The following is a 20,308-nucleotide window of genomic DNA, read 5'->3' as shown; positions in this document are numbered from 1 at the left end:
TTCCTTGTTTAAGAAATCAAATTTAGTTGGGTTATGTTATTATTTGTCCCAACTGTCACATGAAATCTTATTTATATTGAAGTTTTTTAACAATTGTTTCACATTTTAGACTGTTATCGTTAATATTTAATTAAAATTTTCTCGTCTAAGACACATTCTGAAAACTATTTTATAGCTACTGTTAATAAGTGTCGGAAAATTTAAATTTGGCGCATTCCCATTTCCGGATATGTCCGCCATCAGAGGCCACTTTTTTGGACGCCTTTTCATAACGATTAGATTCCCTCTTTTGTCTTTTTGCTCGATGACTAATACCCTGCGGACTGCGTACTGTCTTTTCAATACTAATACCCTAATACTGACCATACTGACTATACTGACTATACTTACCCCCTTGAATCCAAATCACATCGTATTTATATCATTTTAATGTTCACGGATATTCTTAAAAGAAAATATATTCGAATCCTTATATTTCATAGACACTAAAATGTTCGCGAACATTCTACTCCGAAAAAAGGTTAAATTCTTTCTATTGACGTCTTATTTTAGAGTTCTAGATAATTATTTACCCTTCTATCGAGAATTTTATGGAAATTTAGGCTTTTCAGATCAGAATGTAAACTTAAATTAAAATTAAACATCTTAAATCAATAAATAACACTATTTTAAATCCATAATTATTCACAAAAGTTCCTACAACCAAATTTACTTCAGTGTATATTTGGTTGCCTATAAAGATCTCAATTATCTCAATATATATATATATATATATATATATATATATATATATATATATATATATATATATATATATATATATCAATAGACCTCTTCAGTCATTCGGGTTGATATAAAATTCAAACCCATTTAACTAATGTCTCCAAAATACCCCTATCCATTAATGGAGAATAGTTCAGCCATCTCAGATCTTCAGATAATATCGCTAATATTCCTGCAGAACTACAAGAATTTATAAGCGATCTAAATGCAGCTAGTGCCTAATATAGTAGGCCTAACACTAAATTTGACAAAAACAAAAACCATGTACAACGAGCCAGTGGATGTCCAAGAGGCAGTAAGGCAGTAAACACGTATGTATATCTGGGATAATTAATACATAAAACTTACTCCTTGTTCGCAGAAACCAACAGAAGAATGAAACTGCCCTAGGTATGTTTTGGTAAAAATGCAGTTACAGTCAAATCCAGGATGCCACTCCAATCGAATAAAAAAGCATTCGATCAGTGTATACTACCAATCATTACATACGGCTGTGAAACCTAGACACTAATGAAAGAGAAACTCGAAGTCACTCAAAAGGCAATGTAGCGATGCATGCTAGTCATAACAAAGAGAGATAGCAACAGAATAGAATGGATCAGAAAGAAACCCGAGGTCACTGATATAATTCACAGACCTAAATCTTTAAAATGGCAGTGGGTGAGACATTTGGCGAGAAGAACTGACAATATGTGGTCCATTAAAACTACCCTGTGGTATCCAAGAGGCGTCAAGAGACCAAGACGGTGTCCAAACTTAAGATGTGACTATGATATAAGCAAACAGGCAGGTACAATATGGCACAGAGAAACAAATATTAGACAATCGTGGGCAGAAATAAAGCACGACTAATCAGTTAATTAAAACAGTTTTATTCAGACTAACCATTTTAACTCTAAATAATTATTAGTATATAAATAAAAAATAATATAATAACTTAATATTTTAAAATATTCGATAAAAAAATATTAAAACAAATGAGAATACATGTACATATAATGTAAACTATTAAACCGATCCAGAATATGGTTTTGGTTCTCGTAGATGGATCAAAATTTTTTAAAATATATATTCCAACTAATAGCCCAGTAATTGCACCTGCAATATGAGCTGTGTGTCCTATAGGTCCGTTTTGCTGGTTGTCATCATTATCAATTAGAATAAATATAATATTAAACACTATAATGGACAAAAAACCTCCCAATTGTATTCCTGGTAGTGTCATTTCGCGCCAATTCTAAAAAGAAGATGCATGTAAAAATAAAGCAATATCTATAAATCAAAACGTTAACGCTAAATGTTGACACGAATATTCTTATCTATAAACAAACAGATAGAAACCATTTAAAGATTACAGTATCTTAGTTGCTGGATAACAAACAACCTTGACCTTCTTCTTCTACAGTGCCTTATTAGGTCCGGATGTTGACAATCATCAAGGCTATCATGGTTTTGTTGACTGCTCTGCGAAACAGCTCTGCGGAGGTCATCCCAAACCATTGTCGGAGGTTTTTCAACCACAAGATACGGCGGCGTCCCGGTCTTCTTCTGCCAAATACTTTACCCTGTGTAACGAGTTAAAGAATTCGATATTTTTCTTCGTTCCGCATCACGTGGCCGAGGTATTCAAGCTTACGTTGTTTTAATAAATCAAGCACTTCGTTTTCTTTGCGTCAGTGTCCAGGCTTGCGATGTGGCAAGTTCTTGCATTTAAACTTATATTGTAACATTTGTAAATTCCTTGGAATATATTGAAATCCTTTCATATTTATTTGTATTTTCAATCCTTCTGGCGTCGTCGAATTGATGTAAACCATTTTAGAGTTTGTTTATATTTCACAGAAGTGTATTTTCTCGGCATTCTTTGATCGAAAGCCGCTAGATATATGCGTTTTAAATAAACATCCATTTAGATCGCTGAGAAAGTTCTGCCGGAAAGATAATTGCTCACTCTCGCTGAGGCGTTGTCAGAGACAACTGCTTCCAGCGTTTAGTCCGAATTTTCCTTCTAATTCGTAATGGTTTTTCCTTATTGTTTTTTTTTTTTGTTATCGGAGATAGTGAAATTTGGTAGTATTGTGGCAGTTAATAGTGCAATTCCAGTTTTAATTGAGGTTGGAAGATTTGGTTAAACGAGACAGACGTCATTATGTAGTTTGCAGAAGTCGGCAAAATTTGTTGAAAATAATAAATTTTACTCTATGTAATATATCAGTTTAGAAAGAGTAATAACTATTTTTCTAAGTATCTAAGATATTTGTGTCTTGTACAATAAATTTTAAATATAACCATGATGGTTCCAGTTTTGTGAGAAGCCGAGTCCAAGGTGTGTTCCAATACCCTGACTTTTAGCCTTAAGTTTGTATTTGTTCTAAGAAGCCGTCTCAGAGCATCTTTCATAGTTTGGAGATTGATTTGACCATGTGGCAGAGAAGGTAACCCCAGAAATCTTTTATAGTGCAATTTAGTGCAATCAAGGTAACTTTTTTTGTGATTAAATTTCAAAGTAAAAATAGACGTTTTTTAATAATAATAATTGCTTTCAGTTTATAACCCCTTTTTTGAGTTCCATTTAGAAAGATATATTTTGCATTTCTAATAATTATTTCAATAGTTACAACTAGTTGTTGTAATTGTTATAATTTGACACCTCGAAACGGCGTCCTTATTTTAAATAGCTAGAGGTCCTTCCTGTTGTTTTGTTTGTCCATTTGTTTCAGGAGATTCATGTAACTACCCATTTGTTTCATTTTTGTAGTTGCCCCAATCCCCTTAATCCTCCTCTTTCATTCACTTATCCACGACCCAGCTACTCCAAATAAAGCCTGAGTGCCGTTCGCAAAATATAACTATGTAGTAGGCAAAATATTTCGTTACAATATTTAACGTTGTTAGTTGCAACTTTTCTTTTTTAAAATGCGTAATACAATTTGAGTCTGTTGGTTATTCTATTCTCTTTCTTGAAGTCATGATAGGTGACTTTATTTATCTTATCGACCTTTTAATAAGTATTAGGACAGCAGTTAATAACTCAAATATTTATTATACTAAAGATATACTTAAACAGCTAATATTCAACACAAGGTTTTATATTTTATTTAATACTTTCCTGTTTAAGGTCTACACAAATAAAAAAATTAGCAAATACAGCAACTTTAAATGGAAAACCAAATTCTCTAAAATTAAAGATCGGACACCAGTAATGTATAATAGTACTTTTTTTTATTAACAAAATGGCATCAGCCAGATGGGCTATTAGCTAAACAATAGTAGCTAACAGTAATTTATATTACATTATTTATACCGGGTGGTCCAATAAGCCGATCTCTCGGCTATATATCAGAAACTATTCACGTTATAACTTTAGGAGAAAAAATTTCTTAGTAAAAGTGGCCAAGAGAAATCGCTGGAAATAACTTTCAAGTTTCTGGGTTAACCGCTAGGGGGCGTAACCTGTGAAGAAAACTTTGAAAACCAGTTTTTTTGGGAAATATGCCCAATTATACCAAGTCTTAAATAAGTAAACTAGAAAGAGGCCTAAATTCTGCACAAAATTGTTCAAGTACTTTTTTTATTTTTTTAAATAAAGGGTGGGGGAGAGTGGGAAAGTATTTGTGGATAAATACCTATAACTTTGGTTTGAATCAACCGATTTTAACGAAATTAGTGTCATTAGAAAGAGTGTGGATAAATTAATTTACATCTACTATAAAATAATTGCATTTAGTTTTAATTGTCATAGGTAGAGGGTACTTTCGAATAGAAAAAATTAAAATTTGTTTTTTTTCATAATGTTTAATGAAAACACGTATTTATTGTAAATTATAATAGAACTGGATTGAATTCGTAACAAAATGGCGCAAACTGCATGTTAATAGCTATTGTCGCATTCGAGATATGAATAAAAACGCATAAACATAAGTAAGTATACTATTGACTCACACTGTATTATACATTAAATTAAAAAATAATAGAATCTTAATGTTGATACCTATTTTGACCATTGTTATCTCATATGATTAAAAATAGTTTTTTCGAAACAATGAATTTGACGTGGAGTTCATATTGTTTATTTATTGACAGCGGTCACAACATTGTTAAGAAGTGTTATATTATAATTCGAATTGAAGATTGCACTTTTTTCAATAGATATTAATATTGGTAATATTAGTAATTAATTATCAGTACTAATAATTCGTGATGAGTATATCAAATGCAGAATTGTATGATATGATTGGAGTTTATTTCGAATGTCACCAAAATGCCGCTATTGCCTCACGTATATATTCTGTAAGAAATCCTGACAGGAGACATTATGGCAAAGAAGTATTTGAAAGAAAGGCAAGAAGATTAAGATAAACTGGTAGTTTTCATCGTCCTTGTTTTAAACGACGTAATAGAGGTATGACCGAAGATAATTCAATTAATGTTCTTGCTTTAATTCCACAGAATCCACATATAAGTAGTCGGCAAATCTCTATAGAATTAAACATACCCAAAGCTGCTGTTCTAAGGATTTTAAAACATCACAGGTTGGTTTTTCATATTATAAAGTGAAGAGTCAGAAACTTGGAATTCCCTTTAAACTTTAGATTCAACTGTTATTTTAATATTCCGATAAAAACGGCAACACGGCGCTTTTATCCTTTTATCCGTTTCTTAAAAATACTTATGCACGATTTATTTTGTGAAACAATTATGGATTTTTCAAGATTTTTTGAGTTTTAGTAAATATATAGTGGTTTTTTTTCACCAATATTTGTTGTTGTTTTCTAGACTGCATCCTTATCATGTAGTTCTCCACCAAGCTTTACATGAGAGAGATTTTGATGCAAGGCTGGATTACTGCAATTGGATGTTAGGTCTGCTAGAAGACCAACCGCATATCATGTCAAAGATTTTGTGGACAGACGAGGCTACGTTTAATAGTGCGGGTTTTGTTAATCTGCATAATATGCATTATTGGGCTGAAGAAAATCCACACTGGATACATGAGGTGCAGGTTCAAGGTAGATGGAGTCTTAATGTTTGATGTCGTATAGTTGATGGAAAGATCGTAGGTCCATATTTCTTTGATAGAACTTTAAATGGCGAAAAATATTTGGATTTTCTGGAAAATCAATTGCCTGTTTTATTGAAAGATATTTCCTTACAAACAAGAAGAGATATGATACTACAACATGACGGGTGTCCTGCGCACTTTTCCAGGCGAGTTCAAGATTATTTGTATGCAAGCTATCTAAATAAATGGATTGGAAGGGGAAGTATATTTTCATGACCAGTTAGATCTCCAGATTTAACATGTCTGGACTTTTATCTGTGTGGAAGATTAACGGACTTAGTGTACCAAACTCAACCAACCACGCGAGACGACATGAAACAGCGCATTATAAACGCAATAAATAGTATATCAATAGCTGAGATTGAAGCAGCTGTTATGTCTACGCGCGAAAGATTACATATTTGTGTGGACAACGATGGAAAACAATTTTAACATTTAATTGGACATTAAGTTTTAATGATCGAGATATTTGTATGATCTTTCACATATTTAATTTTAAGTTACAATAAACGGTGAGTCAATACTATACTTACTTATGTTTATGCGTTGTTATTCATATCTCGAGTTCGACAAAAGCTATCAACATGCGATTTGCGCCATTTTGTTACGAGTTCAATCCAGTTTCATTATAATTTTCAATAAATAGGTGTTTTTATTAAACATTATAAAGAAAAACAAATTTTAATTTTTTCTATTCGAAAGTACCCTCTACCCATGACAATTAAAACTAAATGCAATTGTTTTATAGTAGATGTAAATTAAATCACCACACTCTTTCTAATGACACTAATTTAGTTAAAATCGGTTGATCCAAACCAAAGTTATAGGTATTTATCCACAAATACTTTCCCACTCTCCCCCACCCTTTATTTGAAAAAATAAAAAAAAGTACTTGAACAACTTTGTGTAGAATTTAGGCCTCTTTCTAGTTTACTTATTTAACACTTGGAATAATTGGACATATTTCACAAAAAACTGGTTTTCAAATTTTTCTTCACAGGTTACGCCCCCTAGCGGTTAACCTAGAAACTTGAAAGTTATTTCCAGCGATTTCTCTTGGCCACTTTTACTAAGGAATTTTTTCTCCTAAAGTTATAACATGAATAGTTTCTGATATATAGCCGAGAGATCGGCTTATTGGACCACCCGGTATTATAGTATATGTTCAGATAGCGTTTACCATATTGTTTGAAGATAAGAAACTTTTTAGGTTAGACATATTGCACTGTAGACTTAAAATATCATATAGTTTGTTGGGTATATTGTACAACATGTGCTTTGACGTTAAGGCTGGACATTTCTCTAATATATGTTTTACTGTTAATTTTTCTTCACAGTTGTTACATATTGCTTCTTGTTTGTAGGAAAACACATAGCTATTAGTTAATCGCGTATGACCCAACCGGAGTCGCGTTAATATTACCTGGTCTCTTCGACTTGTTGGTAATGTGGGCCAGGGTATTATCCAATTTTTACTATCTCGTAGCTTGGCCGATGACACTTTCCACTTTTCTTTCCACATATATCGCACTTTGCGTTTGACCGTAGCTTTCACGTCCGCACTATCACTAGTTGCAGCTTCTTTTGCAGCGTTGTCTGCCTCTTCATTTCCTTGAATTCCAATATGGGAGGGTATCCAGAAGAATATAATATTTTTCCATTCACTTGAGCGGTATCAACTTCTTGTTTTATGTTGATGATCAAAGGATTAGTTGGATAGTGTGTCGGTGCCATTTCTTGTGTTTATATTTTATATTTTATTTTAATATTTGCCAGGCGGCTGTTTTCCAAGTTTTATTTAGCAATTAAGGCTTTATTTTTATAATTCAACTATACTTGTTTAAATCTGTTTTACATGGATTTCTGTTTTACAAATAATTCTTTGGTGTACAACACTGGTAGCTGTAATTACCATCGATATTGTATTTCCGCTAATATATGGAATAGTAACATATTGCTTTTTCTTTTCTCCTCTTATCTGACTGAGATCTTTACGAGTTTTATCACTTTGTTGCTTATATATTTTATCACATTTATATATATATATATATATATATATATATATATATATATATATATATATATATATATATATATATATATATAAATGTGTGTGTGTGTATTTTAACTTACTATAATAATAGTTCCGATATGAGCAACTAAGAGAGCGTACACTCCAGCACTTGCTCCATAAAGATAATTATTTGGATGAGTGATTGTCGATCCAAGTGATCCAGCTAGTACACCTGCGAGATAAACTATCAGCACTCTCCATTTTTTATGGACTATTTCCAATGGTAAACCAAGAATAAGTTGAACTACCAAGTTAAGAATTAGGTGGGGATACCTAAAAACAAACTATTAATAAAGAAAAATATGAAATGAGTTGTTATAAGAATGTTGGTTTGTTAAGAAGCTGAAAGTGTGATAACTAAAAATATCATTTAGTTGTTTTTCTATAGTGGTTAATATGTAGTTAAATATATCATACGATAAAATACCAAAGTATCTTAATAATGAGTACCTTGACAACAATTTATTTTACGATTATTTGTTTAGCTTTGTAGCATGCAGAACATTCCTTAAAATATTTAATATTTAAGCTATATAAATTTTCTAGTACGTCCCTGGCCCGAGTATAAATATTTTCCCAATTCTCTGTGTACATTGGATGTAAAAGAAAAGATTCCAAATTCCAGTTTGTATCTGCGACTGTAAATATGGTTTTATTTATTTGTATGTGTTAGTACTGAGATTTTAGGGGCCAAGAGTGATTTAAGGTCGTTTTGCGATATTAGTTTGATGCGGTTTAACAAGAATTCCGGTCTCGCTAGTCCCTTTTTTGATAGACGGGGTAAAAAAAACGATAGGAGCCGACCGGTACATGGGAGGTCTAATGAATTTAAGTTAGGTTTGAAATGTAGGCGATAATGAGCAGACGTATTTAATTTAGTCGGAGGGAACCGGCAAATTTGTGAAGAAAAGTGATTTTTTACTCAATGTGATGTGTCAGCTCTGAACGAGTAATCACTGTTTTTTCTATTGTATGCCGTCTCTCATCGTGAGATATTTGTAGAATGGCGTGTGCAACAGCTCTGAGAAATACCCGCATGTTTCCAGTTTTTTAAGAAGCCGTTTCCAGGGTGTGTACAGTGTGCCAGTTTCAACCTTAAACTTCAATGTCCTAAGAAGCTGTTTCAGAACATAATTCGCAATGTGGGATGTAGTTTTTTGTTCCAGTGGCAGAAATTTTAGTAGGTCCAGTTTCTAACCCCAGAAAATTTAAAGAAGTTTTAGTGAAATCAAGGTAACTCTTTTGTGTTGATTTTGAAAAGAAAAAGAAATTTTTTTTCTAATAATTGCTCTTATAATAATTTAAAATAATTTTTAATAAATAAAATTATATGTGTTAGGGCGTGACCATAGCTGTCATAATTATTCTCAGTTTTAAAATTCAAGTATTGACATCTGACAGCTAGTTTTATTTTTTGACATTAGTTTGTTTTGTTTTTAGAAAAAGGTTAACCCATATGAATAGTCTCATTTAAAAAATATCCTTTTATTTGTAGTGATTTATTTCTGCCACAGATCATAACCCAGTAACGTTTGTAAGTATTGTAATATAGTAGTATTTCCAACTTCTAAGAGTTTGTAAACGGACAGGACATACTTAGTTAGTTTTTCTTCTTTGTAATTTTGGTATAAATCTTTGTAACTATTAATATAGTATTTTTGTGCCATTTATATCTGTAACTATTTGTGGTGAGACAACAATAAATGTTTAATTTATTTCTCTAAACTATTTTGTTTATTTATTTAGAAAAAAAGTTTATAACTCCTTTTGTGTTTCTTTTTTAGGAAGGAAGAGCCTTTTTCCTTTATTCAGCAGGAAGTTTCCTCGAAGCGGCGACCATTTTAAATAGCTATAGGTCCTTCTTGGTGTTTTGTTTGTCCATTTGTCCACGAGATTCATGTAAGTACCCCTTTGTTTTATTTTTTGTAGTTGCCCCAATTCAATTCACGAACTGGTTCTCCAAATAAACCCTGAGCGCCGTTCGCATAAGTTTCGATTTGTTTTGCTTGCCCTATCTCCACCCAATAATTTCTGTCCCCAGTTGTTAACCCCTTATAAAAATACCCTATGTGGTATCCAAAATATTTCGTTACAGCTTTAACTGATTTTTAAAAATGAAATGTCAGTTTTAGATGATTTGTCTAGTGTTATTTTTGTGTAAATGTATTATCCAATGTAGTAAAGAATTATTGTTATTAATTATTCGTTTTTTCATTACTTACAGGTACAACTTTTATAACCAGTTCAAACATACCAAATGAAAATGACAAATTTAGCTCTTCTGTATTATTTCTCCACTTATCACAGAAGTCGCTGACAAATATGAAGTACCAAACGAAACCAACCATTCCAAGACATCTGTAAATATTATTCCCCCAGTTACGACAGAAATCGATAAAACAAACGAAGTACAAAACAAAAACAACAATTGCTTATATTCTGTAAATCTTCTTCCTCCAGTTAACCCAGAAGTCAAAGAAACATTTGACGATTTAAACAAATTTAACGAAACCTTAAATGATAATCTTATACCAAACAACAGCCTAATTTTTTGTGGTGTTTGTGAGTTTGAATGTTCGAACGGTTGGGTATGTATCTCGTGCAATATGTTTGTTTATACAGACTGTTATGCTAAAATTAACAAAAATAATAAAAATGATTTAATCTGTCTAATATGTTGCCGAAAGAAATCCATTATCGAAAATAGATTTCAAGCAAAAGATAAAAAAATGAAACTAAATTTGAATAAGTTATTTATCATCATTCTGGCTTTACAACCATGCGTGGGTTCTAGCCCCCTCCAGAATTTCTCATGTCTTCATCGTTGTTATCGATGTTATCATTTCTCATCTCTTCTTCTCTGACCAATTGATCTATCAAGGAGCGTTTTTCTAGCTGGGTCATTTGGTTTCATCCGCATTACATGTTCTATCCATCTCAGACGTTTTATCTTAATATGTTTTACAATATATTCTATAAAGTTCGAAGTTGTATTGCATTCTCCACACTCCATTGTCATTCACTGCTCCATATATTCGCCTTAGTAGTTTTCTTTAGAAGCATCCTAACATGTTTTCATTATTTTTTGTCCAGTCCAGGTCTCTGAACCATATGTTAGGACTGGGCGTATTATTGTTTTATAGAGTTTTATGTTTTTATTTCTCGATATAATTGTGGATTTAAGGAGGAGATTGAGCCCAAAAAAGCATCTTGTGGCCTCGCGAATTTTGCGGCTTATCTCTGCGGTAGTATTATTTTCAGTAAGGAGCGCTTCCAGGTATACAAATTCACTACTTCGATAACGTCGTTTTCTATATCGAACGGTCGTAGGATTTGTGGTTGCCTGCTTATTTTTATATACTTTGTTATTTTTATATACAATATTGTATATTGTAGTACAATGTACTACTCGTACATTGTTTTCCATTCTCCCAACAATATTGATATCAACATAGGCCAGGACTTGCACTGATTTATTATATATTGAACCAGTGATTATGATTTGTGACATACGTATTACTTTTTCCAGAGCTAGATTGAACAGTATACAGAAGATAGTGTCTCCCTGGCGCAGCCCATTATTTGTTTTAAAAGGTTCAGACTTTTCCCCCTGAATTCGTACTGTACATTCAACTTTTTCAAGTGTTAGTTTTGTTAAATTTACCAACTGATTTGGTATTCCTAGCTCTTTCATTGCTTTGAACATTTTTTATCTATTCACAGAGTTGTAGGCTGCTTTGTCTTTATAGTCTATAAATATGTGATAAGTATCAATGCCATATTCCAGTGTCTTTTCCAAAATTTATTTCAGGGTTGCAATTTGATGAATTGTAGATTTACCGCCTGGTATTTTCGGTCTACTGGCTACTATCCGGTCTGCATATGGTGCCATACGGTAACATAGTACTGTGCAAAATATTTTATACGCTGCATTTGGAAGCATAATTCCTCTGTGGTTAGAGCATTTAAAGATATCTCCTCTTTTGTGTATGGTGCAAAGTATTCCAATATTCCAATTATTTGGAAGGGATTTCTGTGTTCATATTTTTTTATAAGCTGCTGCAGTGTCATAATGGTGTCATTTCCACCTTTATATAGATCAGCTGGGGGATTACCTATTCCGGGTGATTTGTTTCTGGCTAGTTTTTTAACTGCATCTATAACTTCAAGAATCGTTGGTGGTTCATCTTTCTTCTTGTCTGCTCCCCTTACCTCATCTCTTTCGTCTTCCAGGCTTTCTTCTTCGTAGAATGATCTGAATTATTTCTCTGTTAAGGTTTTCTATATATTTAAGTTCCGTATTTAGGTGGTTTCTTCTGTTGTCTTTGTCTGGTAATTATCTACAGTTGTTCTAGTTCGTCGGGTAAGCATGTTTCTGTAGGCTTCATTATTAGGCGAAGAAAATTCAACATTTTTAAAAATCTTAGGTACAGAGTCAGTTACAAAATAGTAAAATAAATTTTATTTAAAAAATTCACACCTTTTTATCATTTGTAGTGTTTGGGCGCTGTTTGATGTGTATTGATTCATATATTTCTCCTTTTTTGTGTTTTGGTCTACTTTCAAAAATTTTTGTTTGCTTAAAATTGGAAGTGCGATCTCGTTGTTTTTTATGTTTGTTAAAGGCTGTCGTATTCTTTTTATCATATTTAAATAAATTTAATTTGTAATTTGTGATTCACAACCCAATAAAACAATAATTTGTCTTGCTGCCGAAAAAAATCAACTGATTTTGGTTAATTCGTCTGTGCTGATTCCAAAAATACAAACTTTTTCTTTGTATCAGCTCTAGTTTTCGAGATATGACATTATCAAATATAATATAACTTAAATATTCTTATATTTCTGTATATTCATTCCACCGCTATAATTGCAATATGTTTATAAACAAATTTAACAAATTCTAAGACAAATGCATACTAATGAAAAGGAAAAGACAGTTAAGATTTTATTTCACGTACAGGGAGCTTGCGCATCCATTTATACGTATTTCGGCCCAATAGGCCTCATCAGAACGGCTTTCACAAACGCTCTGAACGTGAAATAAATCTTTTCTGTCTTAGGAAGCAACTCTAACATGGCTTCGTATAGACGCAATGTAGCGACATCTGATAATAAAATCGTAGACTAATTTTCGAAACCAAATTCAAGAATTCCGCTTTAATCTGTGCCTTCTAAAAATTGCAAGGCAAAACAGACGTTGATAAAGATGTTAAGAGAGACATGGGGAATCTAAAAATTGCATTCCACAACATATCTCCTCAACTAAGCAAAATTCTTAGCGAATTGGTTTCTAGTACTCGTACAGAGTATATCGAAATAAAAAGGAAAAGACAGTTAAGATTTTATTTCACGTACAGGTATACTAATGACTTCTAATTAGAGTGTACTTATTGGAAATGTCCATAACTTGAAATTAGCGCTAAGAGCAAAGCGATCTTATTAGAAATTTGAACCTTTCAAATTATTTTTCTAAGTTGCTTGCGTCCAGACTAAAGGAAAAGAATCTTCTTCGCCCAGACACCAAAATTACATACTACCGTAATAGAGAAAAAGATCTTTTTTCTTTTTTTTTCTGAATAAGATGATGTTTTTTGTAACAATATTAAAGGACTGTTAAAAAATTGGTGTATCGGAGTATACACCAGACCACTGGCGTCTTCTTATCGAAAATTCCAAACAAAGTTTAAAGTACGTCCTTCTACATAATGGCAACAAATATATAAGTATACCAATTGGGCATTCTACAAAAATGAAAGAATATAAAACAATATCGCTGGTGCTAAAAAACATTAAGTATGACCAACATCAGTGGGCAATCTGCGTTGATTTTAAGATGGTGAACTTTCTCCTAGGACAACAAGGTGGCTATAAAAAATATCCTTGTTTCCTGTGTCTTTAGGATAGCAGGGCTAAGGACCAATACTGAAGTAAAAGAAAATGGCGTTCTAGAGATGCTTTAGTTCATAGAGAAGCTAACGTAATTAACGTAACATTGGTCGACCGACAGCAAATAATATTACCTCCGTTAAATATGAAACTAGGGCTGATAAAACAACTTGTAAAGTCCCTAGACCAGAATCGGCCTTGTTTTGAAAACTTGTGCTATTTTGTGAATGTTGTGAAAAATTTTCTTGGAAACAATAAATCGGAAAATTACTGGGATATAGTGGAAGAAATGCTCAACAATTTTAACAAACACGGTTGTCATATGAGTATAAACATTCATTACCTCCACAGTCACTTAGACCGTTTCCCAGAAAACCTTGGTGACCTTAGTGAGGAACAAGGAGAACGCTTCCAGCAAGATATCAAAACGATGGTGAGAGGTATCAGGGGAGATAGAACACTCACATGATGGCGGATTAGTGCTGCAGTCTTCAAAGGGACTGTCCTTTTAAAGCCTTTGCAAGAAAATCCTATAAAAGGAAGTTTTTAGGTGAAGCCGAATAACCGATTTGTGCTACGATGCTGGTTAGGTTAGATGGAAAGTTAAGTTTTTTTGGCAGATATGTGTGATGATTTTTGTAAGTACCTATATTGTTGTACAATAAATATCTTACTTTTTATTTGTGTGTTGTTTATTTGATAGGTAGCAGCACTACACATATGTAGGTAGTGCTGCGTTAAATTACCCCATATGTTAGAAATGTGTTTTGTCGTATTTTCTTAAAACGATTTAATGGAGCAAATCTGGTGACATTTTTGGATTCAGCAGACACAAATTACCTAGAAACAGTAAAAAAATTTTCGGCAGCAAACTGTATGTTTACCAGCGTTGCTGATTTTTTTGACGAAAATAAACATTTTGTGGTTGAACAAAAAAAGAGTAAAATTAAGTGGAAAATGGTTTAGGTTTAACCTAGTAAAAAATATTTTTTATACAATAAATAGCACAATCATGAATATAAAAATCGCTGAGAAATACGGATGAAGAGAAAATAATATCTGCAATTAGATATGCAACCATTTATAGCTTGGAATGAATATACTAAAAAACTAATTTATTAATAATTTATTATACCTACCCTATATGAACAAGACTATAAGTGAAATATCTCCACACTTCTTTCCGTTTTTGGGGAATATAAATTAGTGCCTTATCCCATGAGCCTTCACCACTGTTAATCGATACAATAAAAAATATTAGTTGTAAAATTGACATAATAAGTATTACTAAAGGTGGTGGCCATATTGAGTAATATTGTTGCTCATATGTACCGTCTGTTTGTACATCTTCAGTATTGGGTACTTTTTGATGTTGCCGTCTTGGAATGAGGTACCGAATATATCTAAAATAATATAATAAATAATAAATCTCATCTTACGTGCCTTCTAGTGGCATAATAGGGGCAACAGTAAACTAATCAACAAATTTAGCATTATACATTGTTTTATTATTATTAATATTAATATAAAACCTCCAGTATACACTAAGACACTATATACGTTGGTCCTTACCGGACGGTGCTCGCAATCCTATCGAAACAAAGGTCTTCTCAAGGTGATAAATTTTTCATTTTTAAACACGATATTCCCGATATCTCTTTTAAAATAAAATTCCGTCAAAGTTAAGATATTGTCATGTTTTTCGTAATAACTCACGCCTTATTAAAAAAAAATATTATAGATGTCACCTATTTTCCATATTATACAGATTTCAGAGTTGGAATGCTGTTGGAATTTGTTTTTTCTTTTGTGAGACCAGTCTATGACGTGGATGTCGTGTACTTGTATCATTTGGTATATCTATGTTTATTCTACTAACAACCGATAAAATACACAGCAAATCGTCTTGCCTTAACTTAATGTATGATTTTACATCACAATAAAGAACAAATATTATGTTTATATGAGATTAAGTCACAATTGATCGAAATGTCAAACAGCAGTTAAAAATGTAATTTCCATTACAAATAATTGTGGCTTAATACCATATAAACATAGAGGAACTGAGATAAATTTGGATCCCTGCTGATAATTGGGACACCTAAGACAGTTTCGTACAGAGGTGCTACTGCCAATGGGAAAACAGCGTAAACCTTTCTTTGGCATTGCCGGATGTCGAGGCTCTGTCACTGTTTAGTTAGTGAATCACTTTGTGACTCCTGAAATATTTGCAGTGTTCCTGTTTATCATTCCCTACGATAGTTCTCTTGAAGGTAAGAATTTAATACTAACGTAGTATGTAGTAAATAAGTTAGTGTAGTGTTTAAAGTGACGGAAAAAGAATTCTATTGCTAAGTTTTTGAGTGAGGTTAGTTTTGATTTGCATGTTATTTCTTAATTGTGGTCTAAGTTGGTGAAAACCAGCAAAACCAGCTTCTGTTAGGGCAGGAAGGCCTACTGCCTTGCCTTCCGAATTAGAGGAACAGAAGTATTGTTTGGTCATGGAGTCTGCATTTTTTATTTTGACTAGGTGGATGGCCTATCAACTGGCTGAAAGGAATGGCATAACGCATTCTTTTGTTAAACACAACATGGCAGGTAAAGCGCCACTAGCCCTATTCATGAAAAGGCATAAGGTCCGACTTTTAATTCGTAAGCCAACAGGAACCTCATTTGCAAAAACTGTAGGTTTTATCAAAGAAATAATGTCAATATTTTTAACAACATTGAATATGCGTTTAAAAAACACAGCTATCCAACAAACAGAGGTCTTAACGTTAATAAAAGTGGTCTTACAGTGTTTCAGATATAACGTAGAACCAGTCATTGGTCTCCGAGGAAAAAGGCAGGTAGGCTCTTTTATATCAGCAGAAAAAGGTGCCTTGCTAACAACTGTAGTCTCTATTAGTGCTGATGGCGACTATGTTTCACCCATGGTAATATTTTCTCGGAAATACATGAATGCTCAGTTGCAAAAAAGAGCTCCTCCAGGTGCTGTTTTTCACGTGCAGCCATCAGAATGGATCAGTTGTAGGTTTTGTAGTGCCCAAAAATGGTTCGACCATTTTTGGGCACTACAAAACCTACAACTGAATCACCTGTTTTCCTGGTCTTTGCCAGGCATTCAAACCACACAAGAAACATTGGCATTATCAAGAATGCTAGGCAGAACCATGTTACAACCATCTCCTTATCGTCTCATGTAACTCATAAGTCTCCTTTTTTGTCTCTTTTAAAGACTTATTATAGTCAGGAGATTAGGCAATGGTTGTTAATAAACCAACGCGCTCTAACAGCATTTGATGTAATGGAGCTTATTTGGTAAGGCCTACATAAAGGGTCAAAGGGCAAAAATAGCCATTAATGGGTTCAAGATAACTGGAATTTTTCTACTGGATATTCTGATGCCGAGTTCATTGTAGAAGCCCAAAAAGTGAAGCCTATTGATCTATATGATAACGGCTGTACATCTAATTAACCTGTTAAAGTTTTTTCGAACAACACACTTGCTGAGAAAAATCCTGAATCTTCTCACCTAATGCCACATTCTCCGTCATGGGTTGCAACAAGAGTCCACCTCAACTCAGTAGAACCTTCTTTCCTCTCATCAATTTCTCTTTCAAATCCTTCTCCAGTTTACAAAAGCTCCTTTTAAATATTGCTTGAGCCCAAACTGATAAAAAAATTATCTAGAAGAGGCAAATCGGCCATAATCATTTCGTCTTCTTATAAAGCACACTTAGAGGCAGAAATTGCTAAGAATGTTTTGTCAGGAAAAAAGATCTACATTGGAAAGAAGATCTAGATTGGAACAAAAAAGTTAGGAAGATGTCAGAGGCTGAAAATAAAGAAAACTTATAGAAACAGTGTAAAAAGCATAAACTTAGCTCTCAGGTCAAGAGAGCTGAGAGCTTTGTTGGGTCCTTATGAATTAATAGCAAAGAATGGTAACTCGTATTTACAGTTTCTACAAACTACACTTATCGACAATCTAGAAGATTTGCCATGTAATCAAGAAAGAGAAAGGTGGTTCATGCAGGATGGAGCTCAACCTCATTGTTCTTTAAGTACAAAACTAATTAATATTTAAATGGGAATAAGCCACAATTAAAGGTTAAAATACATTTATTGACGTTTCAATTTCCACTTCGGAAATCGTTCTCAAAATACAAACATTAGTAAATTAAACAAATTTTGTTTTTGTTTAATTTACTAATGTTTGTATTTTGAGAACGATTTCCGAAGTGGAAATTGAAACGTCAATAAATTTTAAACAAAAACAAAATTTGTTTAATTTACTAATGTTTGTACTTTGAGAACGATTTCCGAAGTGGAAATTGAAACGTCAATAAATGTATTTTAACCTTTAATTGTGGCTTATTCCCATTTAAATATTAATTAATTTAAAATGCCACAAGAAAATAGCTTCAGAAAAGTACAAAACTATCTAGATCAGCAATTTCCTCATCGTTGGATTGGCAGATGTAGAGGAATTCCGGGCCGCCTAGAACACTTAATGCAATCACTTGGATTTTTGTTTCTTGGTATGTGAAATTACTGGTATACTCATTAGAATTAAATAATCTTCAGTCACTAAGGCAGCAAATAGTAAATTCCGCTAGTTTTATTATCAATCAGCCAAACATATTTTTTAAAGTTATGATATTGTTTAACGAAAAAATTCATAAGCTGTTTGGGGTTATTGAGTTTTTCGTTGAATATTTGTTATAAAAGGTTTGCTTAAAATGAGGTTTTTGATATTTTCGGGATATTAAAATTTTTATTTTTAACAAAATGGTTCTTTTTAAGAAATTTCAATTAATAATATTATGTTTTGTTGTTGATAACGATTAAAATTTTATTTGCATCGTAAATGCAATCCTATGATCCAAAAACATTGACATATTAATACATTAATCAGAATAACTATACAGCATTACTTTATTTAACTTCAAATATCTCGGAAAATAATTAATTTGTTGTTCCAAATAAAGAGTAGATTATTGATATAAAATGTATTGAACAATCGAAAAATTGCAATAAAATAGCAATTCCACCAGTGAAGTAGAATTTGGAAGGGGTCAAACTTTTACTGTCGTACACCTCTGGTTGTACCCAAAAACGTTTTTTAAGATAATTTTCTAGGTTGTACAGTACCTTCACTTCCTGCCAAGTATGGCAAGGATATGTCAAATAGTTTTACAGCACTGGGTACAAATAGTTTTTAAATTTATAAATAAAATACCCTCTAACTCAGTAAGGAACCACATTTTATCTAAGTTGTTTATGTTAAATCTGAATAGTATAAGCTGAGGAATCAATTAAAATATTATCAATTATTAATGAAACATCAAGAATGTTTTTTAGAGGTATAGAAGTTAGAGATGGAATAAAACAATGACAATTTTTATAAATTGACAAGAAATATAACTTTATTCGAAAGATAATCTTTTGGCATTATAATTTAAATATGATTTCTGGCGTATGACCGTTAATGCTAACTATGACGTAGTCTAATCTGGAGGTCTAATTTTTGATCACTTTTTCCAATATTTGTTGCCGTATATCGGCAATAACGCAGCGAATGTTGTCCTCCAACTGATCAATCGTTTGATGCTTATCGGCGTAGAATAGCACCTTCACATATCCTTACATGAAGTAGTCTTACAGTGTTGAATCACATGATCTTTTAAGCCAATTTACGGTCCGAAACGTGAAACTATGCTGTTCCCAAATGTTTCCTTTAATAAATCAATTATGACACATGTGACATGTCGCCTCTTGCCATCTTATTGAAACGACAGGTCCAGCACATCATGGTTGTTAAATTGAGGAATGAAAAAGGCAGTAATCATGGCTCTATACCAGTTAGAATTGACTGTAACCTTCTGGTCAGAATCGTTCTTGAAGAAGTATGGTCCAATGATTTCATCAGACTATCAAGCCCACCAAACTGTCAGTTTTTCTGGATCTAATAGTTTCTCAACATACATTTGTGGATTATTTTAACTTCAAATAGTGCAGTTTTGTTTGTTGACGTAGTCATTCTACCAAAAGTGAGCTTCATCGCTGAGCAAAATTCGCTTATGAAAATCGAAATCAACAGCAATCTCGTATTGGACCCACTCAGCGAATTTACGAATCTATGCCTCGCTAATTCATGATATATAGTATTTTTCATATAAAAATACGTGCACTTCACAATATTTATATAGTTAAAATTTCCAGAACGTCAACCCTAGAGTTCAAATTTTCCTAACACAGCTAATAATACGAAACCCATACGGAACTGCTCGATCTTTCATAGGCGTCAACATGGTATAATAATCAGAAAAATGTAATCATCATTATATTGGGAATTTTAGAATTATATTCTAGTCTAATATTCCACAAAATAATAATTTTAATTAACTATATTAAACAATTGTACGCAACTGATACTGAAATACTTCAAATTTTTTGACAGTTCAGCGTGTGGCAAAATTGTTTAAAGTGTTGCC

General features: G+C 32.6%; 1 protein-coding gene across 3 annotated transcripts in view; it reads right to left on the bottom strand.

Moving 5' to 3' along the window:
- Positions 1–1,645: 1,645 nt before the first annotated feature.
- LOC140440555 (rhomboid-related protein 2-like) overlaps positions 1,646–20,308 on the bottom strand; it is an 87,837-nt gene continuing 69,174 nt past the window's right edge. For all 3 annotated transcript variants that reach the window (XM_072530934.1, XM_072530932.1, XM_072530933.1), the window contains exons 3-5: positions 14,948–15,211; positions 7,979–8,192; positions 1,646–2,020 (exon numbers count right to left, since the gene is read on the bottom strand). In XM_072530934.1, the coding sequence (XP_072387035.1) occupies positions 1,721–2,020; positions 7,979–8,192; positions 14,948–15,211 (778 nt within the window). In that variant the 3' untranslated portion in view covers positions 1,646–1,720. The remainder of the gene's footprint in view (positions 2,021–7,978; positions 8,193–14,947; positions 15,212–20,308) is intronic.

The sequence above is a fragment of the Diabrotica undecimpunctata genome, chromosome 5, assembly GCF_040954645.1.
Source record: "Diabrotica undecimpunctata isolate CICGRU chromosome 5, icDiaUnde3, whole genome shotgun sequence".
Lineage (NCBI taxonomy): Eukaryota > Metazoa > Arthropoda > Insecta > Coleoptera > Chrysomelidae > Diabrotica > Diabrotica undecimpunctata.
Note: the sequence above shows the minus strand (reverse complement) of the source record. Positions and strands in the feature narration are given on the sequence as shown.